Here is a 27921-nt window from a genome sequence, read left to right on the forward strand (position 1 = left end):
GGCCTCAGGTGATCCACCTGCCTTGGCCTCCCAAAGGGCTGAGATTACAGGTGTGAGCCACTGTGTGCCTGGCCAAAATCAATTATTATTTATGGAAAAAGTTACTTCTGGTTTAGATAATTTCAAACTGAGATATGCAAACCCCAGGTGGTCTGTGATGTGTGAGTGAGAGGACTGGAAACCACAAGGGAACCAGGTGTAGTAACCAGGGATACAGTTTTTATTCAGTTTTATTTTGGTGGTGGGCTGGGGAGTATGGGTGATTATATTCTGATATTAAACCAAACACAGATATGTATTACTGAATACATACAACCTATTCATACAAAATTTGAGATGAATTCTGAGCTTTGGGTTCACCTTTGGGTTCACTGCCTTTACCTTTCCGTGATACCCCATTTCAGGATCTCCAGAGGTTCTAGGTTGGAAATGTTTGAAAAGCACTGCTCACGTTTCAGGAAGTCTGAGGGCCAAGAAAATGATGTACTGTTACCTGAGCCTGGGAAGGAAGGCAATGCAGGCACATGTATTTGCTGTGCATAACTTACATGCAACACTGATAGAGAGGGGCAAGAATGCTTCTTTCATCCAGCGAGGGGTTCCCAAAGCTGAAAATTAAATTAAAATTTAGTGAATTAGGTGGAAGTACCATTCTCTTCTTAGCATCAAAGTAATAGCAAATTCTATATGGAACTCAAATGTGATCCTAGACAATTTCACGCTCCAGCAGCTCAAATCACTTAAATTGAAAAGAAGCAGGGCATGACCAATTAGACACAGGATCCCTAACAGCTTGTACTAAAATATCTGAAAACAAATATACTTATTTACAAGGGACCTTTTCCTGCCAAGATATTACAAGGTGCTGGAGCATAACTATGGTAAACACAGTGTGGAGTTCATAGACCAAGGGAGAACTTGAAGATCCCTAAGGCTGAAAAGGTTTTAAGGAGTAGGGAGAGAAATAAAGGCCATTTATATTAGATTCCCACAAACAAGCAGAAGACCATTACTTGTAAAAAGAAGGTCACACTTGTTCTACTCCCAAATTAGCAATATCCTATTCCCTACAAGTAAGTATATATACAGATTCAAATTGGAAAAACTGTTCACAGGCTAAGGAAACTGACTCACAGCAGATGCAAAAATTACCTAAGCAGCAATTCAGAGTCAGAAAAGAAGAAATGATTCTGGAAAACTGTCAACCTTTCACTCTGTTACCAGGGGCTCACCTTAACAGCTGGAGTCTGGTAGCCTTAGTACAGTGCAGGTCCTCCGGTAATGCAAGGCAAAGGAAACTGCTATGGCCTGAATGTCTGTGTCCCCCTCAAACTTGTAATCCCCAGGGCAACAGTATTAAGAGGCAGTGCCTTTGGGAGATGATTAAGTCATGAGGGAAGAGCCCACATGAACGGGATTAGTACCCTTATAAAAGAGGCCAGAGGGAGCGTGTGTACCTCTTCTGTCATATGAGGACACATAGTAGGCACCATCTGAGGATCAGGCCCTCACCAGACACTGAATCCGCTGGCACCTTGATCTTGGAATTCCCAGCCTCCAAAACCGTAAGCAATACATTTCTGATGCTTATGAATTACCCAGTCTAAGGTATTTTGTTATAGCAGCCCGAATGGACAAAGCAACTATTTTGATATACACCAAATATCAAATATCATGTGTATCACAGTATGAGTGTTACATGCTTTGCCATAGTGGGGTAGAGAGAGGGGTAGTGTTTCCTGGTCTTTCATTTTCTGTGGCCATCACCATCTTTCACGAAGCACAAGGCACCTGATATTCAGTATAAGATGGTGGCATCGGCTGGGCATGGTGGCTCATACCTATAATCCCAGCACTTTGGGAGGCTGAGGCAGGTGGATCACAAGGGTCAGGAGGTTGAGACCAGCCTGGCCAAAATGGTGAAACCCCATCTCTACTAAAAATACAAATATTAGCTGGGCACAGTGGCGGGCACCTGTAACCCCAGCTACTCAGGAGGCTGAGGCAGGATAATCACTTGAGCCCAAGAGGCAGAGGTTGCAGTGGGCTGAGAGAGTACCACCACACTTTAACCTGGGGGACAGAGCAAGACTCCATCTAAAACAAAACAAAAACAAACAAACAAACAAACAAAAAAGATGGTGGCATCATTAGCAAATGCTGCCTAAGCACTCTTTGCTGAAGAGCCATGTCTTAGCTTATTTCAGCTTATTTCCAACAACCAATGAGCCAATGTTAACAGTAATGACCTAGGGCCTGGAAAATTCTAGACTCCAAGGAAGCATTTTATTTAGCAAGTATTTATTAAATGCAACTAAAAGTGTGACACTATGCCTATAATCCCAGGACTTTGTGAGGCTGAGGCAAATGAACTACTTGAGGCCAGGAGTTCAAGACCAGACGGGCCAACATGGTGAAACCCCATCTCTACTAAAAACACAAAATTAGTGGATGCCTGTAGTCCCAACTACTCAGGAATTTGAGGCTGGAGAGTCACTTGAACCTGGGAGGCAGAGGTTGCACTGAGCTGAGATCGTGCCACTGCACTCCAGCCTGGGCGACAGAGTAAGACTCTGTATCAAAAAAAAAAATAAATGTGTGGCATTAAACTGGCTACCATGGAGAATGCAGAGTGCGAAATGGAAATATGATGTGCTCTCCAAATAGCTCAGGCCTAAAAAAATAAGGACATTCTATTTATTCAAAATGAATAAACTTTTCTTATTCAAGATAAAAGTAACTCATCTTTATATATCAAAACCACACTAGGCAACTGCTCTTCTTCCCATGATAGCAGAAGTATGGCCTAGACTAAAATAAAAATAGCAAAACATCCTATCAGATAAATTAATTTTTAATTGCATGAACGTTTGAATAAATTTAATAACAGATTCATACTCCATTACATCTGTATCTCTCAAACTTCTAAACATCAAATATCATAGCCAAGAAAGAATGATGTAGGTAGTAACAAGTGAATGACCTTGGTTTCCAGTTGTCTGAGAAGAGGCTCACAGAGTCTTAGACTACTTGGAAAGAATCACTTTTCCAGTTTTTGAAGTACTGAGATTCCTGAGAGTGGAGAGAAGGACAGGTACCAAGAGCAAAGACTTTAAGTGGAAGAAAGAAAGACGCCATCTATCAACGGTGTTCTGGATGTTTTCCAGGATGCTCTGGAAAAAGCCCTTCTTTCAGACACAGAAACCCCTCCCTGAAAAGGACAGTCCTGCTGGTCTCACCTTTTGGCATTATCAAGAAGGATGAGCATACTAGCGCCCTCATCATCTTGAAAGCTCTCATAGTGATGGCGATCAGCATTGCCAATCAGGTAATCAAAGACAGCTGTGTCAATGATGTCCAAGAGGCGCGGGCCAGAGTCATAAGGGGACGTTTTCTTCACAGCATCACAGTAGCTCTCATCATACTCCCACCTGGAGATAAGCAGCATCACCAGCACTGAGTGTCAACACTATACCTGGCACTGTTACACATAAAGAAAAGACGGAGTTCCTACCTACTGGGTTTGCCCCTGAGTCCACAGTTCTTTTTACTCTTGGACAGAACTGCTGTATCCTATACAGAGTTGGCACCTGGCTAGGCACAGGGGAGAATTAAGTAATGGCTCATAAGAGCATTTACCTGGCCAATTTGCCTTCTCGGTAAGTCCTGCCCCATGGGTGACGGTGTTTCTGCAGAGGCCACACATCTGGAAGCCAAAGTGTGACAGATCCCTCCATTGTGTCTCCATCAGCACAAGCGGGTTCTGTTTCTCGGCAGTAATAGCACTTCCCATAAAAACAAGTATTGTTTCCTACGGGACAGAAAGGAGCCAAATACACTTAAGGAAATAATGAAGACTCCAAATTCTCTCCCAAATAATGCAGAACAGAGGAGTTAAGTAAATAGACATGGTGAACACAAAGACCCTGAATTTACTATATTTTAAACATTTATTTTCTTGTATAGATAATATAATAAAAAATCACATGATGTAAAAAAAAATTCAAAAAGTACAAAAGGATATACACCCGAAAGTAAGTTGCTCTTGCCTCCTGTGTTCTTTCTACTCAGTCTCTCTGGCGTCAACTACCATCCCCAGTATCTTTCTGAATTCACTTTTGTTTGTTTTGTTTTTGTTGTTGTTATTTTGAGACAGGGTCTGGCTTTGTCATTCAAGCTGGAGTGCAGTGCGTGATCTCAGCTCACTGTAACCTCTGCCTCTGGGGCTCAAGGCATCCTTCCATCTCAGCTTCTTGAGTAGCTGGGACTAAAGATACATGCCTCCACACCTAGCTGATTTTCGTATTTTTCTGGTAGAGATGGGGTTTTGCCATGTTGGCCAGGCCGGTCTCAAACTCCAGGATTCAAGTGATCTGCCTACCTCAGTCTCTCAAAATGCTGGCGTTATAAGCGTAAGCAACCATGTCCAGCCTCCAAACTCACTATTTTATTTTTTTTGGAGACTGAGTCTTGCTCTGTTGCCCAGGCTAGAGTGCGGTGGCATGATCTCAGCTCACTGCAACCTCCACCCCCAGGTTCAAGTGATTCTTCCGCCTCAGCCTCCTGAGTAGCTGGGATTACAGGTGTGTGCCACTATGCCTGGCTAACTTTTGTATTTTTAGTAGAGACAGGGTTTCACCATGGTGGCCAGGCTGGTATCAAAGTTCTGACCTCAGGTGATCTGCCCACCTCAGCCTCCCAAAGTTGTGGGATTACAGGTGTGAGCTACCATGCCCAGCCTGAACTCACTTTAATTAAAGGAAAGCAATGTACTTCTCTTCTTCATTAGGGCTGAGATCTTGACCAGAGTGCTCAGGGGAGGGTAAAAGAGGTTATGTACTAAGCCAAGTGTGGCCAAGAGTTTAGTTACATAGAGGCATAGGGATAGAGGAAGGGGGAAAGTTGAGAAATAAGTAGGCAGACTGAGTGCACCAGGAACCAGGCTTCTCACCAGTGGAGAAGAGAGTTAAACATACACAAAGAGAAAAAGCCAGAATAAATCCTGCAGTGGTGAATTAGAATTGGAAATACTAGTTTGCATTGATGGTTTTAATATACACAGATACAAAAAAAGATACAAGTATATCTTTATGTATGTACCTGCACATATACATATACATACATATATTTCCCACCTCTGTCCTTCAAGAGACTGTGGAAACAATGACACCCAGGAAGTAACGAGCACACCTAGAACCCACATGTTAGTTCCTAAATACCATTTTAATATCACATTAAAAGGAACTAGGGTTCCTTGAAGAAACAGCTGACTTCAGGTCTGGGTTAGGGAAAGTACAAGATGAGCCTGGACTAGTGTTATATCAGTTGCAAGGAAGTGCTTGGAGAATGATGAGACCATTCCAAAATGACACAGGAGCTAGTCTGTAGGGGTTCCCACTGGCCAAATGTGGAACAGTTTAAGCATCCAAATAATTATAATGGTAATAAATTGTAGCTCATAGTGAGTTCATGGCGATAAAAACAAGTAAATGAATGTGTGGAGACAGGGGAGCTGTACCCTTCAACAGAATGACAACTAATAGGTCTAGAAGCAATGATAGAATGAAAAAAATCATCATTTGGTGGCTAGGAACTGTGGCTCATATCTGTAATCCCAGCACTTGGCGAGGCTGAGGGAGAAGGATCACTTGAGCCCAGGAATTTGAGACCAGCATGGACAACACAATGAAACTTTGTCTCTATAAAAATAAAAACATTATCCGGACATGGTGGTGCACACCTGTAGTCCAAGCTGCTCAGGAGGCTGAAGTAGGAGGATTGTTGAGACCAGGAGGTTGAGGCTACAGTGAGCCATGATTGTGCCACTGCACTCCAGCCTGGGTGACAGAGTGAGACCCTGTTTCAAAAAAAAAAAACAAAAAAAATCCAAAAATCATCATTTGATGATACTACTGAGAGAAAGCATTAAAAAAACAAAACTCATCATTTGGCAACTACTATAAGAAGTGAATTCCTGATCACTTGAGGTCAGGAGTTTGAGACCAGTCTGTCCAACATGGCAAAACCCCGTCTCTACTAAAAATACAAAAATTACCCAGGAGTAGTGGTGTGCACCTGTAATTCCAACTACTCGGGAGGGTGAGGCAGCAGGATCGCTGGAACCTGGGAGGCAAAGGCTGCAGTGAGCCGAGACTGCACCACGGCACTCCAGCCTGGGTGACAGAACAAAACACTATCTCAAAAAAAACCAAAAATTTTTTTTTAGAAAGAAAATTTATATCTCATGTTACAAAAGACTATAATCTCCCTAGGGATAAACTCCCGTACATCAATAAGACCAATGACACAGCAGAAAATGAGCAAAGAATATGCAAAGACAGTTAACAGAAAATACAAATAGCTCTCAAACAAAAAGATGCTACATATGAAATACATAAAATCAAAAGTTTAGTAAAATACTGTTGGTGAAGCTAGGAGAAAGAGTCACTCTCATATATTTCTATGGGAATATAAACTGGTGAATATAGGATAATGTGGCCACACTTATCAAAATTTCTCAACTGTGAAATGCATGTGCCCTTTGACCTAGCACTCCCTTTCTAGAAATATTTGCTTATATGTGAAATAACATGTATCAGTGGTGCCCAACGTTTTTGGCACCAGGGACTGGTTTTGTGGAAGACAATTTTCCACAGACAGGGGTTGGGGCTGGGTGGGAATGGTTTCGGGATGTAACTGCTCCACATCAGATCATCAGGCATTAGATTCTAACAAGGAATGCGCAGCATAGATCCTTCACATGTGCAGTTCACAATAGGGTTTTTGCTCCTATGAGAATCTAATGCTGCCACCGATCTGACAAGGAGGTGGTGCTGAGGCGGTACTGCTTGTTCACCCCTCACCTCCTGCTGTGCGGCCTGGTTCCTACTCATGCCACAGACTGGTACTGTTCCGCAGCCCGGGGAACATATATACAAGGTAATTCTGGGCAACACTGGTTGTAAAAGCAAAATACTGGAACAACATATAAGTCCAATAAAATTCTGGTTATATGAATTACGGGAGACTCAAATAATGGAACACTTTGCAGTGGGTAAAACAAAAGAATGAAGCTCTTTGTATGTGATACGGATTTCTAGGATATATTATGTAAAAAGAGTAAGATGTGAAAGTATGCGAAGTATGCCATATATTGTATAAAATGGTAGAGATAAATAAAAGTATATATTCACATTTCATACAAAAAGACATAAGGAGGCCAGGCGTGTTGTCTCACACCTGTACTCCCAGCACTTTCGGAGGTCGAGGCAGGCAGATGACGAGATCAAGCATTTGAGACCAGCCTGGCCAACGTGGTGAAACTCCATCTTTACTAAAAATACAAAAATTGGCCGGGCACGGTGGCTCAAGCCTGTAATCCCAGCACTTTGGGAGGCTGAGGCGGGTGGATCACGAGGTCAAGAGATCGAGACCATCCTGGTCAACATGGTGAAACCCCGTCTCTACTAAAAATACAGAAAATTAGCTGGGCATGGTGGCGCGTGCCTGTAATCCCAGCTACTCAGGAGGCTGAGGCAGGAGTATTGCCTGAACCCAGGAGGAGGATGTTGCGGTGAGCCGAGATCGCGCCATTGCACTCCAGCCTGGGTAACAAGAGCGAAACTCGGTCTCAAAAAAAAAAAAAAAAAAATACAAAAATTAGCCAGGCACGGTGGTGTTGCACCTGTAATCCCAGCTACTTAGGAGGCTGAGGCAGGAGAATGGCTTGAACCCGAGAATCGGAGGTTGCACTGAGCCAAGACTGTACCATTGCATTCCAGCCTGGGTGACAGAGCAAGACTTTATCTCAAAAAAAAAAAAAAGACATAAGGAAATTGCTAATTAGAGGTTGCCACTTGGAGAAAGGGGAAGGAACTGGACAGACAAGAAACTGTATTTCACAGAAACTTTTTTTTTTTTTTTTAGACGGACTCTTGCTCTGTCACCCAGGCTGCAGTGCAGTGACATGATCTCAGCTCACTGCAACCTCCGCCTCCTGGGTTCAAGTGATTCTCCTGCCTCAGCCTCCCAAGTAGCTGGGATTACAGACATGCACCACCACCCCCGGCTAATTTTTGTATTTTTAGTAGAGATGAGGTTTCACAATATTGGCCAGGCTGGTCTTGAACTCCTGGCCTCATATTGGTGTCAGCCTCCAAAAGTGCCAGGATTACAGGTGTGAGCCACCTAGCCCAGCCTGAATTTCCCTGAATTTTGAATTGTGTGAATCCATTACTGATTCAAAAAAAAATTTAAAGCCCCCAAACAAAATACTGCTTGGTGTAGAAAACCTGTTTCCTACAGGATAAAATCCAAACTCTTGAGTTTGGTAAATAAGAATCTTCATCATTGGTGTATCTGCCTCTAGGGAACAGGAAAAAAAAAAAAAAAAAAAGAATCTTCATCATTGGAAGGGAGAATGTGGGGTCTGGGGTCAGGTTCCTGGGGTTAACATATAGACTAATCATGAGACTGCAAGACTCTGGGCATGTAATTTAGTCTTTCTACGCATCTTCTGTAAAATGGAGACAACAACAGTACCTCCTCCACCTCCGAGCTGTGTAGAGGAAATGAGGCAATCTATGGCAATGCTTAGCACAGTGCCTGACGTACTGTCAAACACCGTTCGACACCAGTTACTTATTTTAATAACATGGTTTAATCTGCCTTTCCAGAGTTCAATATCCCCATTTCAGTGCCATGAGCTGAGGCTCTGAACCTCTACTTCCCAGATTACCAAGCTTTTAAAAACGAGTTTTCTGATCACCTCACTCTCCATGCTCTCCTTGGGTGAACTACCAACTGTGACAATAACATGGCTTTCGCCAAGCCTTTTCTCCTCAACTGTAATCTTTAGCTCCTAAATGATTAGTCTACACTTACTCCTGGATGTTCCTGTCAAGGAAACAAAATATCCAAAATTAAATTCATTATCTTTCTCTGCTCCACCTCCCTAAATATGCTCCTTTCCGTACATTTCTAAAATAGTTAACAGCTCCTCTAATCACCTGTCATTCAATCCAGAAACCTACGAGTCATTCTTAATTTTTTCTTCTCTCTCAGTTGCTCTCCCAGCCCAAATGTTCACCAAATTCTTTCCATTCCAATTCTTGAATAGCTCTTAAATCTTTCTATTCCCTGTCCCAGCTTTAGTTCTGTCTCTTATTACATATGAATTCACAACAGTCCCAGCGTGCTCTCAGCTCTTGATTCTCCCCTTCCCACTGCGCCCCTGACAATGCTGCCACAATTCGCTCTTGAAATTCAAATCCGATTTTTCCACATTCGAACTCTTTTAATAGCTTTTCAGTGTCTGAAGGGAAAGTCTCGACTCCTAAGCATGGTACACAGGCCCTTCAGTGACACTGTCCTGACCAGCTGTCTTCCTCACTGGCCAGCCCCACACACCCTTTCCTTAGTTAACTGGCATAGTCTCTTGAACTTGTTGCTCTTCTTTCACTGCTCATCGCCCTTGTCCATGCTCTGTCCTCTCTCTGGAATGGGGTCAACTCATAGGGCCTGTGAGCTGGATAGGAACAAAATTACATCTTTATTTTCACTAACTTCTACTAAAACTTAGCATTTCCTTCCATTATGATGGCAGGGAGCAAACTATCATGTTTGCATTACCTGTGACTTTGTCTCTACAAGAAATCACAGATTTTTCATATCATACTAGCATTGTTGCAGATAATCTCAAAATACTATTTATAGTTTGAAATCACAGTAGTGACTAATCTGTGCCAGATCTTAACGTCTTAAATAACAAAGCACATATTACTGTATCCAAATTTGCTTTTTATAATTTTTGATACTGAAATTATACTTCAGTATTATTGGTTTCATTTATAAGCCTATGTATTTTAAATTATGTATGTATTTAAAACCTTTATTTTCAGAAAGGATCCATAAGCTTCTCCAGACTGCCGAAGGTATCTATAGCACAAAAAATGTTAAACGCAAACCTAAAATGTTCTTTCCCACTGTATCTACCTGATGGACTGCTGTTTTCCCTTTAAGTCTTGGTTAAAATATCACCTTCACCAATTAACTATCACCCTGGCCATAACTTGTAGGCCACCTCCCTATTGCTCCCTCACCCCCACCCCCACCCTCCATCGGTCATTTGTACTTGTCCGGTTCCCCCATTAGACAAAGATCCTTGAAGATAAGAAGGTCATTTGGTTTTGCTATTCAGCACCTACCTCAGCGCCTGTCAAAAAGAAGTGAAATAAAGTTGTACTGAATAAATAAATATAAAACACTATAAGCTAATGAAAGATGTAGAGTCTTAAAACCTGGGTTTGGATCCTGGCTAACAATTAGTAGCTTTGAGATTTGGAGAAAGTCATTAGACACTTCTAAGCCTTCATTCTCAGGTACAAAATGCGAGTAACACCTCAACTACTTATTGCATGCTATTGTCAAGAGGATCTGATAAAGTAACAGTGTGAACATATTTGGGTATGTTGCTGGGGCTACATAGAATTCAGTTATTCTTGCATTATATACCAACTTAATAATACATTTAAAAACTGCATCAAGAGAATGAAACGACAAGTTATATGTCTGAAGAAAATGTTTTCTGTTTTTTCTTTTTTGTCTTGTTCTGTTGCCCTGGCTGGACTGCAGTGGCATGATCTCAGCTCACTGCAACCTCTGGCTCCCGGGTTCAAGCAATTCTGCCTCTGCCTCCTAAGTAGCTGGGATTACAGGTATGTGCCACCATGCCTAGCTAATTTTTGTGTTTTTAGTAGAGTCAACGTTTTTGCCATGTTGGCCAGGCTGGCCTCGAACTCCAGACTTCAGGTGATCTGCCCACCTTGGTTTCCCAAAGTGCTGGGATTACAGGCATGAGCCGCTGCGTCCAGCTGGAGAAAATACTTTTTTTGTGTGTGTGTGTGTGAGACAGAGTTTCGCTCGTTACTCTCAGGCTGGAGTGCAATGGCGCGATCTCGGCTCACCGCAACCTCCGCCTCCTGGGTTCAAGGCAATTCTCCTGCCTCAGCCTCCTGAGTAGCTGGGACTACAGGCATGCACCACCATGCCCAGCTAATTTTTTGTATTTTTCGTAGAGATGGGGTTTCACCATGTTGACCAGGATGGTCTCGATCTCTTGACCTCGTGATCCACCCGCCTCGGCCTCCCAAAGTGCTGGGATTACAGGCTTGAGCCACCGCGCCCGGCTTAGAAAATACTTTCAAAAGACACATCTGACAAAGGACTGTTAGCCATACTACACAAAGAACTCCTAAAACTTGGCAGTAAGAAAACAACTAACTTAACTTAAATATGAGCCAAAGACCTTAAGAGACACCTCAACAAGGTACAAGGAAGGCAGATAAACATATGAAAAGATGCTCTACATTATATGTCATCACCAAGATGCAAACTAAAACAATGAGATACACCTACTAGAATGGTCAAAATCTAAAATATGACATCAAATGTTGCCAAGGATGAGGAGCAACAGGAACTCTGACTCCTTGCTGGTGGGAATGCAAAATGGTACAGCCACTTTGGAAGACAGTTTGGCAGTTTCTTACAAAACTAAATGTACTCTTACCATATGATGCAGAAATCATACTCCTTGATATTTACCCAAAACAACTGAAAACTTACGTCAAAACAAAAAGCTATATGTTTACAGCAGCTTTACTCACAATTGCGCAAACATGGAAGCAACCAAGATTTCATTCAATAGGTAAATGGAGTATCAGACTGTGGCACATCGACAATACAATGTTAGTCAGCAATAATAAGAAATGAGAAATCAAACCATGAAAAGACATGGAGAAACCTTAAATGTATATTACTAAGTGAAAGAAGCCATTCTAAAAAAGCTATATACTGTGATTCAACCATGTAGCATTCCGGAAAAGGCAAAATTATACAGACAGTAAAATGATCAGTGGTTGCAAGGGGATTGGAGAGGGATGGAGAGAGATGAACAGGTGGAACACAGAGGATTTTTTGACCAGTGAAAATACTCTGTGTGATACTATAATGATGTATACGTGTCATTATATATTTGTCCAAACCCACAGAATGTGCAACACCAAGACAGACCTCTAATGTAAACCATGGATTCTGGGTGATTATGATGTGTCAATGTGGGCTCGTCAGTTCAAACAACTGTACCGCTGTGACGTGGGATGTTGATAGTGGGGGAGACTATGTATGTGTGGGGCAGGGGTTATTTGGGAAATCTCTGTACCTTCCTCTCAGTTTTGCTGTAAACCTAAAACTGCTCTAAAAACAATAAAGTCTTAAAAACACAACAATAACAATAAGGTTATGTTAAGGTCAGGTGATTATTAAAAATTTTACCTCCAGCCAAATCGCTCTACCTGCCCTGTTCCTTTCCGGTCTTTATGCTCTTGTTCCTATTAATATTCCTGTTATTTTGCCAATGCCCTTTCCTCTTTGCTGCCTTGGTAAATCATACTACTTCTTCAATACTCAGTTCAAGTGTTAACAACCTCCTCTGCAAACCTTCTGCCTCTTCCTTCCTCACACTTTGAACAATGTAAGAGTTAACCTTCCGCGAGCCTTTGACGAGCAAGCACCTTGGCTTATTCTTCTCGACCTCTTTCCCTCAATCCCAGCACCCACCAGAAATTAATTCATGTTTGCTGAGCATAAAACTGAACAACCAAAGGTGATTAGAAAGTATCTGACACAAACAAATATCTGATACAATATTTAACACCGTACGCTTTTGGTTATCTGTAAGAAAAGTACAGCCCAAGCCTTATAAATTGAAATTCTGAATGATGAATCTGACATAAGTTCTTTTTTCCCTCATTTTAAATGTAAATCCACTCCCTCTAACAAAAAGCAAAGTGAAGTTTATCTTGTAATGTCTGTTTCAACAGTCACACCCTAATGCAGAGCACTGTATCACTGAAAAAGAGCCAAGTGGAAACAAGAAACTACAGCACTTCTGAATTCTTCCCATTCTCACCTTGCTCACAAGGAGAATAGGAGTGAGAATTTTAGGTCAGATCTCTTACCTCAGAGTTAAGATAATGGAAAACAGAGGCCAGGGGCAATGTAGCCAGTTCAGGAACAATGAGTTATAGGTTAACCCTTAAGGAAGCAGTAGGCCTGTTGATCTTCCAGGTCCAAATACAACCGTACAAAAGAATTTCTGGACCTCCTAAAGAGGTGCCTTAAGATTTCCTCAATTTCAAGGAGACAGGAGACAGTTCCCAAGAAAACACATGTATATATAAAAACAACTGAGCCAATGATATACAAACAATAACCAATTTAGGCCAAATTCTGAGTTTGAGACTTATTAATAGCTCTAAGAGAAAGCAGAATGAAGTAATCACCTGCTTTCACTATCACTAAATGACCTCACTTCCTATGTCACAGACACAAGAGTACACAGGAAAATTTCAATTTCCTGCCATCTCCTTTAGATTCATTTTCCCAAATAACCTGAGAGCTGTTCTTGGATTTGCTTTTGTATTCCCTTGAGTTCTTCAATTCCTAAAAGTCATGAGCCAGCTCGCTCAACAATGCCCCATTTTAACTTATTAATCATTCCCCTATCTAAACGGCCTCTACAGTCTTCTTACCTACAGTTAGGAAGGTGCTCAACAGCTGCTCCGTGGCAACAGGTTTGATCTCTGTCCGAAGATTAACAAATCTGCCAACCACCAAGGGGGCTCGGCGGAAACCCAGAATCCTGGTTTGGAAGATTGAAGAACAGAAGAGAAAAACATTAGGGCATTTTTTTTTTTTTTTTTTTTTTTTTTGAGACAGAGTTTCACTCTTGTTACCCAGGCTGGAGTGCAATGGCGCGATCTCGGCTCATAGCAACCTCCGCCTCCTGGGTTCAGGCAATTCTCCTGCCTCAGCCTCCTGAGTAGCAGGAATTAAAGGCACGTGCCACCATGCCCAGCTAATTTTTTGTATTTTTAGTAGAGACGGGGTTTCACCATGTTGACCAGGATGGTCTCGATCTCTTGACCTCGTGATCCACCCACCTCAGCCTCCCAAAGTGCTGGGATTACAGGCTTGAGCCACCGCGCCCGGCCTAGGGGATGTTTTTTAAGTAACAGTCTTAAAAATTACAGTTCATCATGTCAAATGTGTGACGGGTTTTAGCTAGTAGGTAAAGCTAATTTTTTAGAGATAGATATATTTAGGAATTTAATGTCACAAGGAGTGTGTAATTTATTTTAATATACACTTTAGCAAAATGGATAAGGCAAATGTGATAAAATGTGAATAACTGTTAAATCTACAGAGCAGGTATATGGGCTCCTTATACTTGGCTCCTTATACTATTCTTTCTACTTTTGTATGTTAGAAATGTTTTCATAATAAAAATTAAAACTCGATTTTAGGAAAGCATTAGAAAAAAGATGGGACCCAAACACACATATGGGTTCAAATCTTTAAGTAAAACAGCACACTGGTTAAAAAAAAATGCAGACTGATCTAAAAGGATAAGCTCACAGAGCAAATTAAATACAGAGACATTTGAAAACATCTTTAATAATCTAAAAGGTTGAAAACAATAATTTATTTTTAAAAAATGAAATCTCCTGGCTAAAAAAATACACACTAACTGAAAAAAAAGTTGGAGGGGCAGAATTTGGAACAAACAGAAAATTTATAATGAAGAAAATAAAAATCACCTATAATTCCCAACCCAGAAATAATGATAGGCACTGACATTTTGGCATATAAGCATGTTTTCCTTTTAAGTGTACACACACTTACACTTATTAAATACATACAATTGAAATTATATTGCATGCAGTTTTGTATCTTGCTTTTTACTCATCTTGCATCATGAACCTTTCCCCAGTCGTTAGAAAGCCTTTACAAATGGCTACCGCTTGGGGCCGCCGATTCTGTCCTAAACCCAGTCTTAGAAAAGCCACAAAAGCATGGTATGTCAAAATAAACAGACATGTCAAAATAGCATGGACATCCAGAGATCCCACCCTGAGGCAAGGGAAGGTGGTTAAATCTGAATGTAATGAAGAAACAGCAACCCAAAGCGGAAAAGTATCAGGATCCATTAATGAAAAAGGTGGGGGAGGGGTTTTTTGGTGTGGTTTTTTTTGTTTGTTTGTTTGTTTGTTTGGCTGGTTGGTTAAGAGTCTCACTCTGTTGTCCAGGCTGGAGTGCAGTGGCACGATCATAGCTCCCTGCAGCCTGGAAATCCTCGGCTCAAGCGATCCTCTCACCTCAGCTTCCCCGGTAGCTAGGACTACAAACACATGCCTAGATTGGGAAGCATTTTTTCTCTCCATTGACAACTGCCAAGTCAAAGAACAGCAGCCAGGTTAGGACTGAGGGGCAATGTTACTGTGGCATTTCAGGCTGGCTACAGTGGCATTTAACAAAAGTGAAAGGGTAACTGACCAGAAAACATCTTTCAGACTCTGAAGTAGGGAAGTACTTTTAAATACAAGATTCCCAAAGCACAAGTCACAAACTGAAACATTATCATTAATTAACATCAAAAGTACACAAACACTCTAACAAACAGGTGTCCTGCTGTGAAAAGATAAAACTTGGCCAGTAATGGGGAAACACAAAATAACAATGAGTATCACTTTACATATATATCAACAAAACATAAGGTATTGGGTAATACAAAACACTGGTACAGAAATGAGGAAATTTATGCCTGCTAGTGTCCAACAAACAGGACAGGAGGAAGGGGTTTCGGGATGAAGAAAAGAAGCAAACAGATAAGGTCTTGGAAAGCCTCATCTAGTATGCCATTAAGTGAGGAGTAGGATTTATCCAACTGTTCACTACTAGGTCTTAAAAGAGGCAGCAAAAATTCATGGTATTGTATACATGTATCTAAACTTTTCTGTATCAACAGGTGTTTAGGTTACAACCAATTTTTCACTATTGAAAATGCTTACAGCTACGACTGTTGTATATATATTTTTGAATTTTGTATTCTTTCTCTAGGGTACTTCCTAGAAATGCCCTAGATATGTGTATTAAAAAGCAGTTATTTGTTCAAAGGATATGAACATTAAGGTTTTTGATAAATAATACTAGGGTTCTTAACAAAGAGACTGAAATAATTGACAATGTCATAAGCAACATATGAATCTTAATGTATTCTTGCCAATAAAGGGTTATCTTTTTTTAAGCTTTGCCATTTTCAACAAGTAAAAACAGTATCTCATTGTTTCATCCGAATTTTTAAAAATTTCTGGTGAGGATGAACTCCCTCTCCCCATATTTATTAGCAATTGATAACGCATGTGCTCTTAATCTATTTTCTAAGAGAGTTTTTAAACATATATATATATATATATATATATGAATTTGTATAAACACATTAAGGCTATTAATACTCAAATTACGTTAGATTCAAGTGCTTTCTCCTAGTTTGCTGTTTGCTTTTAAATTTTGTTTGCTATTTCTTGATATATAAGTTCATTATTTTATTTAGTCAAGTCTACTGAATTTGCAATTTTTAAGTTATATTTACAAAATCCTAATTCAGAAAAAGACAAACATTTCACCTTTCTTTTTTGGTTTCCTCATAAATTCATTTTAGGCTGGGCTAGTGACTTACACCTGTAATCCCAGCACTTTGGGAGGCTGGGGCGGGTGGATCACCTGGGGTCAGGAGTTCCACACCAGCCTGGCTAACATGGTGAAACCCCGTCTCTACTAAAAATACAAAAAATTAGCCGGGTGTGGTGGCGTGCACCTGTAGTCCCAGCTACTTGGAAGGCTGAGGCAGGAGAATTGCTTGAACCCAGGAGGTGGAGGTTGCAGTGAGCCAAGATGAGGCAACTGCACTCCAGTCTGGAGGGCAGAGTGAGACTCTCTCAAAAAAACTTTTTAAATTTTATTATTTTATTTTATTTTATTGAGACAGGGTCCCACTCTGCTGCTAGGCTGGAGTGCAATGGCTTGATCACAGCTCACTGTAGCTTCTGCCTCCCAGGCTCAAGATCCTCCCTCCTCACCCTTCCCACTAGTTGGAACTACAGGTACACATCACCACACTCAGCTAATTTTTGTTATTTTTTTAGTAGAGATGGGGCTTCATGATGTTGCCCAGGCTGGTCTTGAACTCCTGGACTCAAGTGATTCACCCACCTCAGCCTCCCAAGATGTTAGGGTTACAGGCATGAGTCACTGTACCCAGTCATCAATTAATTTTTTTTTTTTTTTTGAGACCGAGTTTCGCTCTTGTTACCCAGGCTGGAGTGCAATGGCATGATCTCGGCTCACCGCAACCTCCGCCTCCTGGGTTCAGGTAATTCTCCTGCCTCAGCCTCCTGAGTAGCTGGGATTACAGGCACACGCCACCATGCCCAGCTAATTTTTTTGTATTTTTTTAGTAGAGACGGGGTTTCACTATGTTGACCAGGATGGTCTCGATCTCTTGACCTCGTGATCCACCCGCCTCGGCCTCCCAAAGTGCTGGGATTACAGGCTTGAGCCATCGCGCCCGGCCAATTAATTTTTAAAACAAATATTGTGAGCAATTTCTTTTAAAGTCTGCTAAGATGGCCTGATGGAAGAGCTGGTCAGAGGAGTAACTGAGATCGTAGACAGTTCAGCTGCAAGGTTTCTGGCTAGCAACCTGCTGAGGAAAAAAAAAAAAGAACTTTCCTAGTTAACTTACAAACTTAGAATTCACATCCCTTTTTTTTTTTTTTTTTTTTTCAGACAGAGTCTCCCTGTCACCCAGGCTGGAGTGCAGTGGTGCAATCTCGGCTCACTGCAACCTCTGCCTCTGGGGGTTCAAGCAATTCTCCTGCCTCAGCCTCCTGACTAGCTGGGACTACAGGTTCGCACTGCCACGCACAGCTAATTTTTTTGTATTTTAGTAGAGATGGGGTTCCACGTGTTGCCCAGGCTGGTCTCAAACTCTTGAGCTCAGACAATCCGCCTGCCTCAGCCTCCCAAAGTGCTGGGATTACAGGTGTGAACCACTGCACCCAGCCCTTTCCTTTTGGAATTATTCTGGTTTTTGAAGCTGTGCATATTTTATATAAAAGACAATACTACTCATTATATATTTCATGCTGTATGTTTCTAGCACATGGGATAAGTCAGCATTACTTACTTAAAACAAATACATAACAAAATAACAGGATGGCTAGGTCCAATTAATGACTAGTTCAATTCAGAGATTTAAGTTCAAAGTTTATTTACCAAAAATATCTTCACTGATGATAATAACAGCAGGCCAGAAATGAAATGACCTAAAGAAGCCTGGAATTAAAATACTTTAGTATTTCTCGTGCCAACCAAATTATGGGACTCATACAAGTTTAATGGAACTAGTCACTTAGCTATCTAAAAGGGGTAACAAGTCATTTATTAGTGTTGCATCTTTTTGAAAGAGTTCCCAAGTCCTGTTCAAGAAAGAGTTTTGAAAGGAAACAAAATGAAAATAACCTATTCTGATCATACGTACCTGTCCAGGTGAAAGGCTGCTACCTCTGCATTGTGTCTGTCATAACCAGCATACGGTTCCCCTTCCACCACATAGTCTCGGCTATACCTGTAAAGTGAATGGGAAGCACAGATGTATACATGGATTACATCACTAACAGAGGTGACAGCACAAGTGGTAGAATACAAACTTTGGCAAGCCTGATTGTTATAGTCACCTTCTCTGTCAACCATGAGAACAACTGTGGATTAGCATAAATTGCTGGTAGACGCAGTAAAGATGAGGTAGAGAAGGAAACTAGAGTTCTATATCTATGTCAGTGATCATTCTAAGAATAAAACATGGAAGATGTCATTTTTTTCCCCACTAAAGGGCTTCTGATGCAGTTTAAGTACAGATACAAGGTAGTTTTCTGGAAGGCAAGGACTGTCTTTGTATTGCCAGCACAATGTTATTAAGCACATAGTTGGTGCTTTATAAATGTTTACTAAAATGTTTACTAGACTGACCTGAAGAAATTAAGAAAAACATATAATTAAAACTTTTGCTGGCCAGACACAGTGGCTCACGCCTGCAATCCCAGCACTTTGGGAGGCCAAGGTGGGCAGATCACCTGAGGTCAGGAGTTTGGGACCAGCCTGGCCAACATGGTGAAACCCCTTCTCTACTAAAAAATACCAAAATTGCCGGGCACAGTGGCTCACGCCTGTAGTCCCAGCACTTTGGGAGGCTGAGGCGGGTGGATCATGAGGTCAAGAGATCGAGACCATCCTGGTCAACACGGTGAAACCCCGTCTCTACTAAAAATACAAACAAATTAGCCAGGTGTGGTGGCATGTGCCTGTGGTCCCAGCTACTTGGGAGGTTGAGGTGGAAGAATCGCTTGAACCCAAGAGGTGGAAGTTGCAGTGAGTCGAGATTGCGCCATTGCACTCCAGCCTGGTGACAAAGCAAGACTCCGTCCCCAAAAAAAAAAAAAAAAAAACACCAAAATAACAAAATTACCCAGGTGTGGTATTGCATGCCTATAGTCCCAGCTACTCAGGAGGCTGAGGCAGGAGAATCGCCTGAACCTGGGAGGCAGAGCTTGCAGTGAGCCGAGATTGTTCCACTGCATTCCAGCCTGGGTAAGAGAGTGAGAGACTGTCTCAAAAAACAAAAACAACAAAAGAAACTTTCGCTTACTAGACTGGCTGTGGCAAAGCTTGTAAGAGAAGTTTAAATTTGGGGGGAAAATGAAAATGGTCTGATACAACTCAATCTTTGATAACAGGAAGGCAAAGGTGCTTTTGAAAAAAGTTGTTTGAATAACCATTCTTGTTCTTTAAGTTTATGATGACGTAGTAGAAGGAATCCTAGACTGGCAGTGAGAGGTGGGTGTGGCTGTCATTACTTAACTGAGTAAGCTTGAGTAAAACTTTTCTATCCTCTGGGTCTCAGATTCCTTATTTACAATATTAGGGGCTGGACTAGGAGGTAATTTCTAAGGTCTCTTTCATTGCAAACTGCATTCTGATGATTTTATATTATATGCATGACATAAGCAAAGAATAATGAAGACTGGCATATTTTTCCACTAATCATTTTTAAAGATACAATGTAAATCTGTTAATTGGAAAGAAAAAAGTACTTAATTCACCTATGATCTCCAGTGGTCTCCTGCATTTCCTAAATCAAAAGGAGCCCTTTTAGAAGGGACCTATGAAATATAAATAAATTGAGATTGATGTGGAGAAGAGAAATTCCACTAAGGACAGTTGGCTTGTCCATGCTAAAACAGCAACGGGGAAGTAGAAAACAGTACTATAAAAGGCAATGAACTTCAACTTAAATGACCTTAGAATATAAAGTGAAATAATCTCCACAAAATACATCTTCAAGGCAAAATGATGAAGCATCTGTTAGAAGACAGCCATGTATCACCAACCAGTTGGGCACTAGTTTCTTCTTAGCATGGTCAATATGCCAAATTTTTTTTTTTTTTTTTTTTTTTTTTTACTTTTGAGTCTTGCTCTGTTGCCCAGGCTGGAGTGCACTGGCGCGATCTTGGCTCACTACAACCTCCACCTTCTGGGTTCAAGTGATTCTCCCAGTCAGCCTCCCAAGCAGCTGGGATTTCAGGCACCTGCCATCATGCCCAACTAATTTTTGCATTTTTGTAGAGATGGGGTTTCACCATGTTCGCCAGGCTGGTCTTGAACTCCTGACCTTAGGTGATCCACCTGCCTCGGCCTCTCAAAGTGCTGGGATTGCAGGCGTGAACCTCCATGCTTGGCCCCAAATGTTTTTTTTTTTTAATTCCTAGTGGTTTTTTAGGAATAACAAAACAGGTTTATATTAGCTACCTCTAAATTAAAAGTCAAATTTGAAGTATTACTACAGCAAAAAGCTGACTCTATTCAAGTACTGTTCTCTCTACTACAGATGTAGGCTATCTTTGAATGTTTTTAGTACTCCAGAGAAGCCACAGGAAGGTATGTAGTGATTTGCCATACGTTCCTTTCAGAGAAACATTAGAGTTTCCCAATCCATCTAAAGGCTGCTCAGAGTAAAACGCAAGACCTTAGAGGAGCCCAGGTACTCTGGGAGTGGGCTGGAGAGGAAAAGATGGAATAGAAAAGAAATAAGAATCAAAAGAACTGCACTGAAGTCAGGCCTAAATCCTTAGCTCGTATTTTGATTATGTGAAATAGGGAAAGTCATGATTCTGGATCTCATTTTTCTCACCTGTTAAATGAACAACTGGACTAGCTGATCTCCGAGGTCCCTTTCAGCACTTCCTAAGATCCCTCATTCACTTCTACCCTCTCCTAGGCCCCTGCCTTCTTCTCCTTTTTCCAGCATAACTGCCATTTTTGCCTGTGAAGATCAGTTAGTTCCCAAATGGAAGTGGCTACATTGAAAAAAAAAAATTACCTTTACTTATAAGGCAAAATGTGTAAATAAAAGTGTCACTGTATTCCTATATATATTATCTACCTATACTGCACATACCTTGTATCTCTGAGAATAGAACATGGATAGCCAGGCTCCAGAAATGCTGAAACCACAAGTGGCTATTAAAGAAAGGACTTAGATTCTCCTCTTAGCAGAGAGTGATCCATCTTCAGTCAGTGACAGAGCAGCAAAATCCATACAGTAACTGCCAGTAAATCACTCCTATCCTTCTGCTGAAGGACATCAGAGCCTGACCAAGGACATTAATTTGCACTTATACCAGGACTAAACAGTCTCTGAAGCCCTGGGGGTCAGAATGGCATTTTGCTGGGTGTTTGGGGACTGGAGTCAATTTCCGCAAGCACTTAAACTTATACTCACTTTCCCCAGCCTGTGATAGTTCCTGATATAAAGCAGCACAGGTCAGTATGTGCAATGACAAAGAGAGTGAACACCTATGGCAGGGGCCAAAAAAAACCTTGCTGAGTTGGAGAGGAGAGTGGGAGTTTAGGAGATGATGGGGTGGTGGGGGCAGAGTTTGACAGAAACAAAGAACAAAGGAAGAATAAGGCTGAATATAGAAAGGAGGACCAGACAGTCAGGGGCTTGACCTTAGGCTGTGGAGGCTGGGTTTTGTCTGGTTGCCAACAGGAAGTCCCTGGATGTTTTATTTTTGAGATAGAGTCTTGCTCTGTAGCCCAGGCTGGAGTGCAGTGGCACGATCTCGGCTCACTGCAACCTCTGTCTCTGGGTCCTGGTTCAAGCAATTCTCCTACCTCAGACTCCCAATTAGCTGAAGTTACAGGTACGAACCATCATGCCCAGCTAATTTTTGTATTTTTTAGTAGAGACGGGGGTTTTACCATGTTGGCCAGTCTGGTCTTGAACTCCTGACCTCGTGATCCGCCGGCCTCCACCCCGCAAAGTGCTGGGATTACAGGCGTGAGCCACCGTGCCAGGCCATCCCTGCATGTTTTAAAACTGGGGAATATAATGATAATATGAGTCTTCTGGGGAAGAATGGAAGTGGTTTCCAGGATGGTCTGGAGGGGGAAGGTAATGAGAAGGCTGCAGTGCTAGTAAGAGATATAAGATGAAGCAAGCAGTGACTAAGCTTGTGCATTTATCTGTTGCTACCTCCCCCACTCATCAGTCTGGCCTCTCCTCCCTCCACTTATACCTTCTCCAAACATTTCAGGCCTATCCTGCAAAACACCTGGTTTAAAACTGTACATGCCTGGAAATATTTGTCTTCAAACACACTTCCTGCTGTCCCATCTGCCCTTCAATTCTCCAGTGTACAAGTGGTGGGTGAGAAGATCTACTCTTATTTAAACACAAAATGCTCACAACTCATCTCTTTATTTATTTATTTAATTTTATTGTTTTGAGATGGACTTCTGCTCTTGTTGACCAGGCTGGATTGCAATGGAGCATCTTGGCTCATTGCAATCTCTGCCTCCCAGGTTCAAGTGATTCTCCTGCCTCAGTCTCCTGAGTAGCTGGGACTATAGGCACACACCACTATGCCGGACAATTTTTTGCATTTTTAGTAGAGATGAGGTTTCACCATGCTGGTCAGGCTGGTTTCGAACTCCTGACCTCAAGTGATCCGCCTGCCTCAGCCTCCCAAAGTGCTGGGATTACAGGCATGAGCCACCGTACCCGGCCATATCTTTGTATATAAATATAATTTTTGTCTTTAGTTTGCCTTTTTCCATCACTCTGTTTATGCTGCTAATCTCTAAGGCCAAGAAGTCAAAGACCATACTTCAATGTTAAATGCGATATTTTATGATGGTGCCCCAAGTCATCACTTAGGGGAAACAAACATACTTAAAGAATTCCATGTGTGTGGCAGAACACAAGCTGCTTACAACTCTAACAAGTCTGGGTTTGAACTTCTGCACCACTGATTAATGTGAGGTGATCTTGTCAAGTTAGTTACACTCTCTAAACCTCAGTTTCTTATTCTGAAAATAAGAACTGAAATTGTCCACAAGGGTTAAACCTTCCTATAAGGGTTTAAAAGATTAACAGATACAAAAGTACTTAGTGCAATGCCTGGCGTTCAGCAGAAATTAGATTCCAGGCCCACATAACCACTTTTTTCTTTCTTTTTTTTGAGACAGAGTCTCACCAACCCAGGGTGGAAGATAGTGGCAGGACTTGCTGCAGCCTCAAACTCTCACACTCAAGTAATCTTCCCACCCTCCCACCTCAGCCTTCCAAGTAGCTGGGACTACATGCATGCACCACCACGTCCAGCTAATTTTTTATTTTTTGTAGAGACGGGGTCTCATTACTTCAACCCGTCTCAAGTGATCCACCCACCTCAGTCTCCCAAAGTGCTGGAATTACAGGCATGAGCCAGCATACCCAGCCCCAATCAAATTTTTATTCTCTAAATGTCTACCACATTTTTAAGCTTTCCTAATTTCTACATCACTGACACATGTTTCCCAGATCCAGATCAACAGTGATTCCTTCCATTTCTGGGCTCCCTATACATTCATGCTCTGACTGCCGTTTATTTACCAATAGTTGGACGAGAAAGGGAGTTGAATTTTGTACATCTTTTCCCTACATTTCTTTTCCCACTCCAGAAAGAAATCCAAAGGTATGTTTTAATTTTTTCAAAAGCTCTACTGAGGAATGAAAAACATGTTTAGTACACAAAAGATTTCAGACATTACAAACTTTGAGAATATTCATTGGTTAACTACCTCCTGGCAAAAGAATACAAATCACCATCATGATGTTAGCCTATTTCAGATTCAAATACTCAGAAAACATTTTAAAAACATTATGCCCTCCAAGCTGTCTTGAGTAGAGAAATAAATAAATAAAAATCATTAAATGTATCATAGAATCGTCACACACATCATCTCTGTAGATCCCTAGGAAGTCCAAAGGGATCACTAACTACATACATATTTAGTTACTAAGGTAACTAAAATGGCCCAGTTCTTTGCTTAAAACAGGTGAAAGAAACAACGAGAGACCTATGAGATTAGCTATGATCTGAAACACTGACACCAAACCCTGGTGAGGATATGGAGCAATAGGAACTCTCATTCGTTGCTGGTACAAACACAAAATGGTACAGCTACTTTGGAAGACAGTTTAGCAGTTTTTTACAAAATGAAACGTACTCTTACCATGTGGTCCAGCAATTATGCTTCTGGTATCTATCCAAATGAGCTGAAAATTTATGTCCACACAAAAACCTGCACATGGATGTTTATAGCAGCTTTATTCACAATTGCCCAAAGCTTGGAAGCAACCAAGATGTCTTTCAGTAAGTGAATAGATAATTAAGCTGTGGTACCTCTAGACAATGGAATATTATTCAGTGATAAAAAGAAATGAGCTACCATGCCACAAAAAGATATGTAAAAACCTTAAATGTACTTTACTAAATAAAAGCCAGTCTGAACGGGCTACATACTGTGATTCCAATTATATGACATTCAGGAAAAGGCAAAACTATGGAGACAGCAAAAAGACCAATGGGTTACTAGGTGTTCTGGGACAGAGAGGGAAAAATGAGTAAGTAGAGCATAGAGGATTTTAGGGCAGGTAAACTATTCTGTATGATACTCTAAAGGTAGACTCATGTTAAGTGCTAGAAAAGATTTCAGAGATCTAGTCTACCCCTCTTATTTTACTGAAGAGAATTCCAAAGGAAGAAGATGGTAAAATAAATCTTATATAAATCCCAAGTTAAATTAATCAATCAACTACACATACAGCTTCCAAGATGAAAACTTACCGCTTAGGTTTGAAAACAACTTTCTGTCCTCCTTCAAGTATCAGTAAGGCTTTCAGCTGTGTCCCTTTATAACCCACATCAGCTTTAATGATTTTCTTGGTGGCCATGGCATGCATGATTGCCCCCAGCTCTGGTGTCTCTTCAGGGTACACTTCCCGGGGAACCACCCATTGGGCTGCAATCTCCCAGGGAGACTGCAAGGTATGGTCCAGCTTGGGCGCCAGCTCCACCCGCAAGCCAGTCATCATTCGGTGAAAGGCCCTCTGGTCTTCCCGGTTGGCAGCTGATGTGTCTAAGTTGTCAATCAGGAAAACTTTGGTGAAGATAAAGATGACAAGGAGAATGGCTAACAGCACGACTCGCTGCTTTAGCTTCATGTTGACCTCTTTTCCTTCTCCCCTGACCCACTCTTGCTCACTTATTAAGGAGAGCTGGTGGTGATGGTTAGCAAGGAGATTCCATGATTATACACACTGGTCCATTTCTTCACTGATCCACCTTCCACAGTTCCTGCAAGCCCAAGTATAAAGCAAAATTTGGTCAAAAGTTTTGTCCTTCCACCCCTGAATCTTTTGCAAGCTTCTAATATATTAACTCACCCTTTTAGGCTTGCTAATCTTGCGCTTGAGAAGGTTCAATAATTTAAAAGTAACTAGTCTGGAGAAGGATCTAATGATGGCAGCAGCGGCCCATCTGGAACAGCTGCTGCGAAGACGCTGGCTGCAGTGGGGGACGCATGAGCAGGGCTACATGCTCCACGGAGCTGGCAGGAGGCAGGAACAGGTGGGAGCCCTGCCCCCTTCCAAGTTGGTGGGGCAGGAGCCCTGTGCTCCTGGGTGCGGCTGCTGCCACCCAGCCATAGCTATATCCACAGGCTCAGAAATGCTGCTCCTGCTGCCTGGCCTCTCCCCACTCCCAGCACCCACTCCGGAGTGGAAGAAAATTGTGGCAGAGCCCAGGCAATGTTGTGACCCAGCCAGGTGTACATGTGCTTGGGGCAGTGCTGATACCCACAGGCCCCTGCTGTGTCCGCCCCCTCTGGAATTTGGGCACCAATGAGCATGAGAGGGAGGCTGAGGGGGGACTGAGGATGGCTCAGTGTAGGCCTGCAGGTGTCCCTTGGAATGAACGGCCTGGGCACTGTGGATGACACGAATGGTGGCAGAAAGCAGGCTCCTGGGCAGAAAGGGGTGAGTCCTTGGTGAAGCCCCACCTTCAAGCCAGGAATAGCCTGAAGCCTGAAGGCTGGGCTGTCAGTTCCGGTTAGAATCTGCAGACCAGAGTGAGAACTTACTATGCTTTTTCCGGGCTGGCCCATCGCCACCTAAGGGGCAATCAGCACGTACTTCCTCTCTTCTGAGCTCATTAAAAACCCCAGACTCAAACAGATGTCATGACAACCTGCATGCAAAAGGGATCTACCCACGGTGGGTCTTCTCTCCACTGAGAGCTAGCCACTCATCAGAGGACATGTCTGAAGAAAGGAGCTACCCACTTCGGGTCTTCAGAGAGCTGTTCTATTGCTCAGTGAAGCTCCTTTCCATCTTGCTCACCCTCCAGTTGCCCAGGTACCTCATTCTTCCTGGACATGGGTTAAGAACTCAGGACCCACCAAATGGTGGGAATGAAAGAGCTGTAACACAAACAGGGCTGAAACTTACCCCCTGCTCACCATGTGGTGTGCAATCAGAAAGAGAGAAGAGCTGTGGCCCTTTGGAGAGCTCAGACCTAGGGGATCCCCAAGCCAGGGCTTTGACACCCTCTTTGGGGTTCTGAGGTTCCTGGTGTCTCCACGTTTCTGGGGGCCACCATGTTCCCCTTGTTCAGATCCGAGTACTTGCAGCAGAAGCCACATGTGGTACATGTGGTCCAGGTGCAGCCTCACATGGAGCTGGAGCTGCCTAAAGCTGCCCACCCCACCAGAGAAGCCAGTGTGCCTGGCTGTGTGCAGTGGCCAGACCCCCTGCTAGCTTGTCCACACACCCCTTGGTGCTCTGCACCTGGCCTGCCCTTGGCAGGTGTGGGATCCATGCCCAAAGAATGAGCTCAGCACAGCCTGCTGGGCTGAGTGGGCAGAACGAGCCCAGTGGGTGTGAGCCCTACTCAGGCAGAAGACGCCATGACCACAGGGGTTTCTGGCTGGCAAAGTGACACTCCAAGGATACTGTGACACTAATAAGAAAGAACCAGGTACAATGAAAATTTTAGAGCAAATATTCCTGTTTTAATTGGAATGCAAAGCCATTTAGGAGCCATGAGGTTGGCTACACATGCCTAATAACCAAAACAATGAAAAAAAAAACCCAACAAAAACAAAACAGCAAGCTATACATAATTGCTTAACTTCCATTATTTTAACTTTCAAAATCTATAAAGGACTTTTGCATATCCAAAACCACTAGTATTTGGTAACTTTCCAGTTCTCATTCTGGTAAGACAACAATTCCTAAAAATGCCAGAGTGCAGAGGAGAGAAATAACTATCGTTGAGTCCAAGTACTCAGTGATCCTGGACATGTCATATCTGCTGTTCATGTATTTAAATACAACACCAGACACATATTCCCTAATTATTCTTCAAAATTAAAATAGCTGCAAACCATGGATAATCAAAACTGGATCCATTAAGGGGAAAAAAAAAATCCCCATACCATCAGCAGACTATAACCAGGAAACTAATGAAGCCTGGTACTATAGGAACACTACCACGTCTGGAATGGTCAGGCACATAACAAGGATATTCATGTCACAGACATAAATAAGTGCTCCTTCTAGCATGGGGCTGACCACAC

The 27921-nt window shown here is 42.2% G+C and overlaps 1 protein-coding gene across 4 annotated transcripts in view; it reads right to left on the bottom strand.

Moving 5' to 3' along the window:
• Window positions 1-27921, bottom strand: part of FAM20B (FAM20B glycosaminoglycan xylosylkinase) — a 52178-nt gene that overhangs the window by 9768 nt on the left and 14489 nt on the right. For 3 of the 4 annotated variants that reach the window (XM_074389995.1, XM_039460072.2, XM_039460073.2), the window contains exons 2-7: window positions 25131-25640; window positions 18440-18526; window positions 13590-13699; window positions 3640-3811; window positions 3240-3431; window positions 549-608 (exon numbers count right to left, since the gene is read on the bottom strand). In XM_074389995.1, coding sequence (XP_074246096.1) covers window positions 549-608; window positions 3240-3431; window positions 3640-3811; window positions 13590-13699; window positions 18440-18526; window positions 25131-25507 — 998 coding nt within the window. In that variant the 5' untranslated portion in view covers window positions 25508-25640. Of the gene's footprint in view, window positions 1-381; window positions 464-548; window positions 609-3239; window positions 3432-3639; window positions 3812-13589; window positions 13700-18439; window positions 18527-25130; window positions 25641-27921 lie in introns of all 4 variants that reach the window. The other variant, XR_012515065.1, reaches the window with a different exon arrangement.

This window comes from Saimiri boliviensis, chromosome 19 (assembly GCF_048565385.1).
Source record: "Saimiri boliviensis isolate mSaiBol1 chromosome 19, mSaiBol1.pri, whole genome shotgun sequence".
In the NCBI taxonomy this organism is placed as follows: Eukaryota; Metazoa; Chordata; class Mammalia; order Primates; family Cebidae; genus Saimiri; species Saimiri boliviensis.